Source organism: Solanum tuberosum, unplaced genomic scaffold (genome assembly GCF_000226075.1).
Source record: "Solanum tuberosum cultivar DM 1-3 516 R44 unplaced genomic scaffold, SolTub_3.0 scf00131, whole genome shotgun sequence".
Taxonomy (NCBI): domain Eukaryota; kingdom Viridiplantae; phylum Streptophyta; class Magnoliopsida; order Solanales; family Solanaceae; genus Solanum; species Solanum tuberosum.
Genome location: NW_006239054.1, coordinates 1,150,719 through 1,161,524, shown reverse-complemented (window position 1 = coordinate 1,161,524; position 10,806 = coordinate 1,150,719). Strand labels below are relative to the sequence as shown.

The 10,806-nt window shown below is 35.4% G+C and overlaps 1 protein-coding gene across 3 annotated transcripts; it reads left to right on the top strand.

Annotated features, from left to right (window-relative positions):
* The first annotated feature begins 320 nt into the window (after window positions 1-320).
* LOC102591804 (WD repeat domain-containing protein 83) lies at window positions 321-6,694 on the top strand. 3 transcript variants are annotated; one of them, XM_006350940.2, is made up of 8 exons: window positions 321-582; window positions 2,959-3,061; window positions 3,492-3,599; window positions 4,576-4,685; window positions 4,798-4,905; window positions 4,996-5,041; window positions 5,263-5,394; window positions 5,585-6,147. In XM_006350940.2, the coding sequence occupies exons 1-8, from the start codon at window positions 374-376 to the stop codon at window positions 5,726-5,728; spliced, it is 960 nt and encodes a 319-aa protein (XP_006351002.1). In that variant the 5' UTR covers window positions 321-373; the 3' UTR covers window positions 5,729-6,147. The 3 variants fall into 3 exon arrangements, with proteins under 3 accessions (XP_006351002.1, XP_006351003.1, XP_015165773.1); XM_006350941.2 differs by lacking the exon at window positions 5,585-6,147 and adding an exon at window positions 6,214-6,694 and having other exon boundaries at window positions 324-582; XM_015310287.1 differs by having other exon boundaries at window positions 481-601; window positions 5,585-6,150.
* The last annotated feature ends 4,112 nt before the right edge of the window (window positions 6,695-10,806 follow it).

Here is a 10,806-nt window from a genome sequence, read left to right as displayed (position 1 = left end):
CCCCCAAAAAAAATATTTAAGTTTGTTTTTAAAAAATGTTTTCAATTTCAAAAATTATTTTCTACTCTAGTAAAAATAAAAGATATTTCTCAAAAATATTTTTCATTCATAAATCAAACACTAAAAATCTTTTTCGGAAAATATTTTTTAATCACCAACCAAACATGAGAAAATAAGTCAAAAATCAACTTGTTTTCCAGGAAAACATTTTCCTTCATACCAAACACACCCTAAATTTTGTCTGGCTATTTGTGTAATGATGCCTTATATAATAGTGTATGGGCTTATATCATGTTAGGCCCAAATACCTTTGTGATACAAAGCCCATTATATTTGTTTGATTTGCTCTTACAGAGCACCGTTACCGGCGAAGATGACCGCTGTACAACTGCCGAAGCAGAAGGTACATGTGCTGGAAGGACACGCCGGAGCTGTTTTGGCGGCGAGGTTCAATAGCAACGGCGAGTACGCACTGAGCTGCGGCAAAGACCGTACCATCCGGCTATGGAATCCTCACCGTGGAATTCACATCAAAACTTACAAAGCTCACGGCCGTGAAGTCCGCGATGTCCATGTCACTCAGTAACATTCTTATCTTTTCGTATTCTTCTTCTCTCAATTTTTTTTTTAGCTGAAGAGTATGAATAATCACGTCCTCTTTTACCTGCTCTTCATTGCATAACAATGTAGATGGTGGAAAAAGGAATTTTTGTGTTATTTTCTTTTTGCTTGTTTAAATTGTATTTGGTTTTAGGAGAAGTGAGGGGATGTAAAAGATAGGGGGAAAAAAGCTATCGGTTTACTTCTTCCAGGAGATGTTTTAGGATTCTTAGTTATAGCCTGATTATATTGGTTGGAAAGAGAGTAAAAGTTACTCCCTGTTTTAAATTGAATGTCTAATGTTAATTTTTCAGGTTGGTGAAGAAGGTTAAATCTTTCATTGTAAAGTATTTGTTGAGAGAATGTGTCGTGTGTAAGCTTTTTGGTTTTGTAGAATAAACTAGAGAAAATTGCTTGGACAATTTTAAAGGGGTTCCCTTGTAGAACCTTTCAAGGAATATATATATGTGTGTGTGTGTGTGCGTGTGTGCATGTATCTCATGTGGTTCTGTAAATAGTTTATTCTAGCTAGAGCGGACAAAATTTTCATACGAACTAAAAGAGAAATGTCGTCATTCAATTTGAAATGAGGGAGTATATATTTCTTCCTCCGTATCCACCTTTGGAGGGATTGGAAAAAAGATGAATATAGAAAGGGTATCTAATCCATCAACATATTCACTTATCCTCCTCTTTTTTACCTACACTAGCAATATAAGAAAAAGAAGATAACTAAGAACCTACACCATAATATGATTATGTACAAAAGCCACACATTCTTATATACAATTAGGGACCTCATGGGTGCTCCATAAAGAAACTAAAGGTACCCTCTCCATCCACCCTTTCTTATTTATTTCAATCAAGCATGGTGTTAATGCATAAGAAGATCCATGGCTGTTTTAGAAAAGCTGGTGAAGAGAACCCGAGACTAAGTTTTATTCCTATTTAAACTAAATTTTCTTAGGCAAATGTTGCCAGGTTCAGCACCTGAAGATATAATATGAGTTACTGTTTCATCTTGCAGCCAAACTTGATAAAAGCTTAAAGTTTTGTTTATCAGTAGTAAAAGATATCATTAACAAGAAGAAGAACACTAAGCTAGTGCATCAAAACATAGTTACAAATTGTGCAAATTCCCAATCATATCTAATATGGCATCCATATCTTTTATAAAGACCAGGTAGCACCAAAAAGCTAGCAAAGAAAGAGTTCTAAACTTAAGGCTAAGTATAATAGTATATTTGTTGATTTGCCTTCAAAATGTCTGTAGTTTCTTTCTGTCCAAATTGTCCACCAAATAACAATAGGAATCATGTTCTAAATTCTTTTTGTGTGAATACATAGTCTCTCTCTGATCCAGCTCTTCAAAAACTCCATAGACCAAGCTACTCCTAGAATTCCATTGAACAAGTTCCACTGCATGTGAGTTCTTACAATGCAAGAACAAATGACCGAAATCTTCAGGATGTTCTTCGCAAAGGGGGCATCTGCAAAGTTGGAAATCACATCGTTGAATTTTTTTTGAGTGGTTTAGGCTTCTCTAACCACTAACCAAGTGAGACAAGATACTTTCAGGGGCACTAATTGTGCCAAATCTTCTTCCAAGGCCAAAAATCTCTAATGTCAAAGCGTGATTTGACTGAAAAGTTACCACTTTGTTGACCCCTACAGGTTATGGAATCAATCTTTGATTGGTTCAGAAAAGTGTTATAGTTGACATGTACTTTGTACTTCCCAATCATTCAAGTTTCTTCTCAGAAAGAGATCCCATCCTTGAGCAGTACTCAGCTCTCTCAGCATTATATTGAGAAGATATGCAGTAAGTCTCGGAAACAAGTCTTTTAAAGGAGAGTGCCCCAATCAAGCGACTTCACAAAAGCTAATTTCTGTTCTTTTTCCAAGTGAGAAACCAGAATATCATTTAACTTGCTCCAAAATGAATGCATGTGCTTCCAGGTTCCTACTCTAAAATAAGTACTTGAACCTTTTGTAACCCAGGGACTTTCAAGGGAGAACTTTTCAACTAGAACCTGTTATAAAGCTTAAACTTCTAAGTACTTAACACTGGTGTTTGTCAACTGGGTATTTAATAATGAATGAAAAGGTTAAAGTCAATATACTGATTTAAAAAAGGAAAAGTCAGTGCGAAGAATTAAACTTTGTAAATAGTAACACATCTTGTGTGCATTTATATGTTTATGTTGGATATTGTATCCTTCTTTATAATCAAGTATTCAAGTCTCTAGAATTTAGATTATACGGTTTGATTTTATCATTCTTTTGGCCTGATTCCAAAGTCTTTTTAATGATGCAAAAATTTTGATGGCTCGTATGCCTCTACTGTTAATATTGTAGGGACAATTCAAAACTTTGTTCGTGTGGTGGCGATCGACAAGTATTTTATTGGGATGTCTCAACAGGTCATGTAATTCGCAAATTTCGTGGCCATGACAGTGAGGTTGATACAAATTCTTATTCCTAAATTCAAAATGTAAAGAAAGCTTCATTGGAAATTGTTAACGAGTATAATACATGAAGTTCTGTTCAAATCAGTTGGTAAATACTATATGGAGGCAGATCTTTTTCAGAAATATATTGTGAGAAAGTATAAGTTATAACCATTGAAACAATATATAGAGAAGTACTGCCACTACCATCACTAAGTATTGCCATGGGCCATCACTATTCGCAGATAGAAATTAATGCAACCTTCTATAGCTAATCCTATCATCATTAATTCACCATCACCACTCCAGCACTGCCTAGTATAGCTTTAGTGCCAACCTATATTTCCTGAAGCTGCTGCAACCCAACCCATCTACCTTGCATCTAACTGATTCAGCAGTGCATCCACTGCTTGTATAACAGTTTCCTCTTTTCTCTGCCAGGTGAATGCTGTGAAGTTTAATGAATATGCTTCTGTTGTAGTATCAGCAGGATATGATAAATCATTGCGTGTTTGGGATTGCAAATCTCGCAGCACTGAACCAATTCAGGTGAATAACTTCCCTTTGATTTGCAAGATCTATCTGGATAAGCATCTTCAGTAGCACTAAAAGTTAGGATTAAGCTTCTGCAAAACCAAATAAGTTGGATATGAGGAAATAAATTGGGTGGACCAAGTGTGCAACCTTTCATGTTAAACACCATGTCTAGGCTGAAGGGAATAGAGGTTTGTTTTTGAGTTGTGAATGGTGCTTTGATCTCTGACAATGTTTCAGATGGAAGGAAGGACTTATCCCACTATTGAACTCAAAAACACCCATCCATTGCTTCCTTGGGAGAGTATTTTCTCTTCTAATTCAATCCTCCGTAACACTGCAGAGACCAGAAGTCACAAAAATCAGAACTCATCTTCACATTGGATTATGTTAATAATATGTTCCTCAACTGATCTACTTTTTAGCTTAATTTGGAAAGTAAGTTCAAAGGAAGAAAAAAAAAACACTTGATCTTCAACTGGTAGGACTGTACAGGAAAAACTTACAAGGGAATAAACTCAATATGTAGTATAAGATGCAATCCGTGGACTATTTTTAGTATCAACACTCCACAGGTAATCAAATGAGAACAAGGAAAATGGACTTGGAGGGGAGAGGAGAGGAGAGAGAGATTTGGTAACTGAAACATCGATTCCATGAGAAATGTTTGGCCAAGACATGCTAGATTCCACCAAATGTACATATGGAACCTAATGAACATGTCATATGATATTAGAAGTTATAGAGGGTGTTTATGCTTGACTTGCTCTTTGTTTGGACATTCAAGACAGGGGTCCATTTATTTGACACCTACAGACGAGAATTTGACTCAATGAGAAATTTACTATGGACAGTTGAATTAGCCTACTTGGGATGTCGAGCGAAATTTCAATTTTACTCCTTTATTATGAGGCCCTTGGTGCCATCTTTTGTTTTTCCTTTTTGGTCTTTTAACGGATAACATATTTGAGCTGGTTTGTTTAATTTGCAGATCATTGATACCTTTCTAGATAGTGTGATGTCTATTTGTCTCACAAAAACTGAGATAATTGCTGGAAGTGTTGATGGAACAGTTCGAACATTTGACATCAGAGTTGGTAGGTATGTACTACTGCCTATATGCTAACATTGTTAGTTTCCTTTCTCATTTCTGCTCTGGGATGTTATATTCGAAAAGGATTGTTAGTTAATGTAATGTATATGTTCTCTGTAGAGAGATATCTGATAATTTCGGTCAGCCTGTCAACTGTATCTCTCTTTCAAATGATGGCAACTGTATGTTAGCAAGTTGCCTGGATTCAACCCTTCGACTTCTGGACAGGTAATTCTTTTGCAAATCTGTCATCTTGTTTCCTTTGCTTTTGGTAGCCCTTGTTATTCATACCGTCTTGTTTCTAATTGCTTTCAACAGGTCTAGTGGTGAACTATTGCAAGAATATAAGGGCCATATTTGCAAGGTTAGGATGGAAATCTGGTTCTGAGTTGTGGTCTATCGTTCTTATAGCAATCATTTTTCTCTGTTACAAAAAGTAAATTAATAAATAGGAACTTTTTTCTAGAAGATCCCTGCTTTGGCACTTTGATGGTTCTCCTTTTTCTTTTCTTGATTTTATCTGCTTTCCAGGTAAAGCAGTGTAATAGTCACTAATCATTCTGTTTAACTATTTTCTTCTTGAAGTCTTTCAAAACAGACTGCTGCCTTACAAACAGTGATGCACATGTGGCTGGCGGCTCGGAAGATGGCTATATTTACTTCTGGGATCTGGTCGATGCGTCAGTTGTATCCAGCTTCCGAGCGCATGATTTAGTGGTAAAGTATTTATTATAAATGCATCTAGCAGACTAGCTACAAAATATATTCTATTTTCTGTGGAGGATCCCAAATTTAATTAGTTAGGAAATATCATTATAATCTCTTGATTGGGGCTTATTCTATTCTTTTACACTATTTACTTCTGTTACCCCAGATATTTTTACTCAATCTATTCTTACCAATACAGGTAAAAGTGTTGGCTCAACATCCTAAGGTAGACCACCCACTAAGAAAGAACAGAGGAGTAAAAACTGAGAAAGGGAAAAAGGCTTTAGAGATAGACGTTCTGAGTGCTTCCAATGTCCTTTATCCAAGATATACTTGCAGTTAGGCTTCTAAATCTGCTTGCCCTGACACATTGCCCTCAGTTAGCTCCATTTCAAACTGTTAGCATTCATATGAAACAGCATTCAGTTGTAGTATGCTGTGTATTATGAACTGTATTTGACATAAAATACGTTATACTTTGGTTATTCCTTGTCACCTTGTTCTTACTATTCTTTGGAGTTGTCTTCTCATTGACAAGTAAATAAGTTGTTATCATCTAGAAATGGTACTAGCGCACCTACTGAAGTAGAAAGGAAATCCCTTCTGGCCAATATATGAAATATAATCATGCATTACTGCTCTCTTAACCTTCTCACTAATCAGTATATTCCAGTTCAGTCTGATGATTTCTTGATCCCATTGTGCATAAGATTTTCAGGTGCTACATGTTCAAACCCCTCTATCAAGTGCCCCGACATGCTATAGGAATGATACTAAAACTTTAACTATTTTGGGGTAATTTTAATGTGTGATGCTTCTCCGTTGCAGGTAACTAGCGTAAGTTATCACCCAAAAGAAAGCTGCATGATAACTTCTTCTGTAGATAGCACAGTCCGAGTTTGGAAAGCATGAGATATGGAACCAAAAGGGCATCTGATCTTTGCCTGATAACCGCACATGAAGAAAGTAGTGTACTCGAATCAAACCAGCTGTTTATGAGAGACAACCGCTCACTTAGTCATGCATGAGAATTATCGCAAAGCTAATACCTCAATATCATCACAAAGGTGTCAATCTGGGTTTTCATACTTACATATTGGTGAGCTTGACTCTTCCCATTTCAAGTTTGTAACTACTATTTATCTGGTGGTTCTGACGTAATCGTTCATTCATGATATGGTTGTGTTGTAGATTTATTAGAGAATTTTTATTTTTTGAACCTCTGATTTCACTTCTCCTTTTCTCTCCTCCCCCCATATGTGATTGGGGAGGGGTGGTGGTTTTCAGATAAGATAATGTAGCTTTTTGAGAGTATCCCTTTTTTCTTGATTATGTAAAACATGGAAAGTAGTTCCTCTAACTCAATGATAAATATAAAGAAAAACAAACATTTAAACTACCTAAATATTTCATTCTATTACATTCTTCCTTTTAAATATTTTTTCATCATATACTGTTCAAATCAAGCGTGAGTACATCGGTGGTGACTGGTGAGAGATGGAGGGGTAGTCTCCCACTCCATCGAACCAGACACAGAAATAGGTGATTAGCAAGACAATGAGCAACTTGATTTGCTGATTTCTTAACATACAACATAGGGAAAAAACGATAACTCTTAAGAGAAGAGTTTTATAATCAAAAGACTAGAGTAGAGCATCAAAATAAGAGTAATTCACCAAATTTCCATTTTTAGTGCATGCATGTATGATGATTAAACAAGTTATGACACTATTTGAAAGCATAACTGTTGAATTGAAAGAAATAGCGCTCACTAATCACTTTTTGTCCGTTGTCTTTGAGAATAAACACCATCATAAAATTTCAAGTTTCATACCTAAGGAACTCCACCAACAACGCGTTGGAGTTTCTCCTGTGAAATTAGAAACTCCATGACCCTATTATAAAGCATAGCTGTTGACCCATGGGCTTCCTTTTCTGGGCCTGTATCATTTTGCACATTACATAAGTATGATACAAATATTGGTTACAAAATTAAGATTTGACTTTGAAAAGAAGCATGAACAAACTTTATTTTATTTTCCTCTTTAAGCGACCTTAATTGTGTGTGAGAGCTGAAAAATTGCTTATTTTCCTCCTCTCAAAGTACAAGGCTAAATTTGATTATTATTTTTCTTAAAGCATGGGGATAAATTTACATGCTTAAATATAATTTTCTTATTTTTCTTTCGTCACATATTCATGTAAAATTATTTAGATAACTTACCTTTATATTCTTCTAAATATAGTCAAGTTTCAACTCTAGAAACTAAAATTCAGATTTAATATTTATCTGATTTTCTTAAAGTATAAACTAAAAAACAAATAAGCAAAAAAAAATTATCGGAGTCACATATAATAAAAATATTATAAGTGTCACCTTTAATTAAATTATAAATTGAAGTCTACTATTGAGCCATATGATTAATCGTGTTTAAATAATATCTATATTACTTAATTTGTTATGTCGTCCAGTAGTATTATTTTATTTTAGTTAAATTCTACCATTCCAAAAAAAGACAAGTACTTTTGTGACATAAATGTGATCTTATATTATATCACTTAAAACCAATAAGTAAGTTAAAGTCAATATTCTAATAAAATCGTACTAGGTAGGCTTGGAATATCTTTAAGATATATTTAACTTAACGGTCAGAAAGACTATATAATATAGCACTAAAATATAAAATGGAGAATTTTGTCAACAGCCAACTGATTCTCCTGCTTCGTTTATTAATTTAAAAAATAATCTTGGACAAATAGAAAGAAAGACTTTTTGCTATTGTTGCTGATCAGATTCGTTGTTATTTTTGGATGCGCATAAGATAAAAAAAATTTCAATGTAATATGCTTTAAATTATATTAAGCGAACCTTATATAATGACCTCGATCGAGAAAATATCAAGAAGAAAAAAAGTTAAAAGAAAATTTCACATATGAAATATTACTTACTCAATCAACTCGATCACTATTACGGGTATAATTGAATAGTGTAACATACTTTTCAATAGTTGGGGAAAATCTATGAGGTTATAACACATGGAAAAAGAATGATCAATTTTATCACATGTCAACTTACTAAAAATTGGACCGTTACAGCTGTTTTATTTTTGGCAATATTATATGGTGCCTAAATTAGCTGACCTTTTCACATTTTTGTTTTCTTTTGGTCTTATAATATTAATAATATTCCTTCTACTCAATATAACAATGAGCAACTTTTAGCACTAAAAAAAATATTATTATCGTAATTCCCTTTGCATTAAATAGTAGTGCAGAGGGACCCACCAAATATAGTGATGGATGAAAATTTAAATATTTCGAGTTTTAAATTTAAGGATTGATTATATTTAAGAATTTTATAAATCTTTACCTATTGTGTTAAGATGAGAGGTTTGAGAAGACGAAACCTCCATTGATGATGAGAGCATAAAGCTTGATTAGAGAAGAAGAATGAAATTATGCATTCTGAATTAATTGTGTACAATGGTAGTTCAGACTGGTATTTATACAGCTGGATGAGAAAAATATCTAAAGTCCTAACTAACTGAAAGAAAGCAACTACCACGTGATTTGACAGCTAACTAACTAATTCTAACAGACTTGATCAATTAATTAATATGACGTCTACACTAAATTAACTAATTCTAAATGTATACACACCACTTAATCTCAATACCCCCCCTCAAGTTGGAGGAGAAGTAATCGAAGCCAACTTGTCCAAAAGAGTGGAATGTTTAATCCCAGTAAGTGCTTTGGTAAGGATATCAGTTAACTGAGCAGTAGTGTCAATGTGATGCAATGTAATGAGCCCCTCTTGAAGCTTAGTCCTCACAAAATGGCAATCCACTTCAATGTGCTTCGTACGTTCATGGAATACAGGGTTCCTTGCAATGTGAATGGCTGCTTGGCTATCACAATATACAGGGAATGGTCCATTCTGAGGTACAGTCAGTTCCTCAAATAATCTTTGCAACCAAGTCAGTTCTCCCACTACCTTTCTCAAAGACCTGTACTCTGCTTCAGCTGAGGAAAGGGAGATTGTTTCTTGCTTCTTGGACTTCCAGCTAACAGGACTATCTCCCAACAACACAATATAACCACTAACAGACTTCCTTGAGTCAGGGCAGGCAGCCCAATCAGAGTCACAGTAGGCTTGTACTCCGAAATTGGTAGATGAGAACATAAAAACACCAAGAGTGGGATCCTTCTTGAGATACCTTAGCATGTGAAAAGCAGCTTGTAAATGAGGCTCCCTGGGATCCTGCATGTATTGGCTAAGAAGTTGCACACCATAAGCAAGATCAAGTCTGGTGTTTGTAAGAAAGTTCAGTTTGCCAACTAATTTTCTATAGTAAGTAGGATCATCCAGGGCTTTTCCTTCATGTGATCTTAGCTTAACATTTGGATCAAGGGGAGATGATAAAGGAGTCATGTGAACACAATTGAATTCCTTGAGGAGGTCTAACACAAACTTCCTTTGAGAAATCATAATCCCATCATCTTTGTACAAAACTTCCAGGCCCAAAAAGTAATGTAGTCTGCCAAGATCTTTGATTTTAAACTGACTGTCAAGGAACCTTTTAAGCTTATCAATTTCAGCAGTGTCTGTTCCTGTGAGTAGGATGTCATCAACATAAACACCTAGGAAGACAGTAGATGCACTTCTTTTTCTGTAAAACAAAGAGTAGTCATGGAGGGAATGAACATAGCCTCTTGTGTGAAGTGCTTCAGTCAATTTCTCATACCATTGTCTGCTAGCCTGTTTTAGACCATATAAGGACTTGTTAAGTCTACAAACTAGACCTTTGTGAGGGGTGGTCAGACCTGTTGGCACATCCATATACACTTCCTCATGTAGATCTCCATGGAGAAAAGCATTATTAACATCAAGTTGATATATATTCCATTGTTTCTTTGCAGCAGTGGCAATGAGTGCCCTCATAGTTGTCATCTTGACAACAGGTGAAAATGTCTCTGTATAATCTATGCCATGATGTTGAGTATATCCCTTTACCACTAGCCTAGCTTTATACCTTTCTATGTTCCCATCAGCCTTGTGTTTGACTTTATAAACCCACCTGCAACCAATGGACTTCTTACCCTTTGGCAGAGTTGTGAGAGTCCAAGTATTGTTGTCATGCAGGGCAAGGAACTCTTGTGTCATAGCCCTTTGCCATGCAGGATCCACAGATGCTTCCTCAAATGAGTTAGGTTCACAATCATGAGAAACATTCATTACAAAAGACTGACTGTCAGGATTCAAAACAACAGGAGAAATATGATGTCTAAGGGTAAAAAGGGCACTAAGGGATGAAGATAGTGGTGTGATGGATGTACCTGAGGATGGTAGTGTGTGAACATAGTCAGACAAATATGTAGGGACTTTATGAGTTCTTTGGGATTTTCTAAAGGGTGGTGTGG

Coding starts and splice junctions, on each gene's coding strand:
- LOC102591804 (XM_006350940.2), top strand. CDS start 374: ATGACCGCTGTACAACTGCCGAAGCAGAAGGTACATGTGCTGGAAGGA. Junction 583..2,958: donor CGCGATGTCCATGTCACTCA/GTAACATTCTTA, acceptor TTAATATTGTAG/GGACAATTCAAAACTTTGTT. Junction 4,906..4,995: donor ACCCTTCGACTTCTGGACAG/GTAATTCTTTTG, acceptor TGCTTTCAACAG/GTCTAGTGGTGAACTATTGC.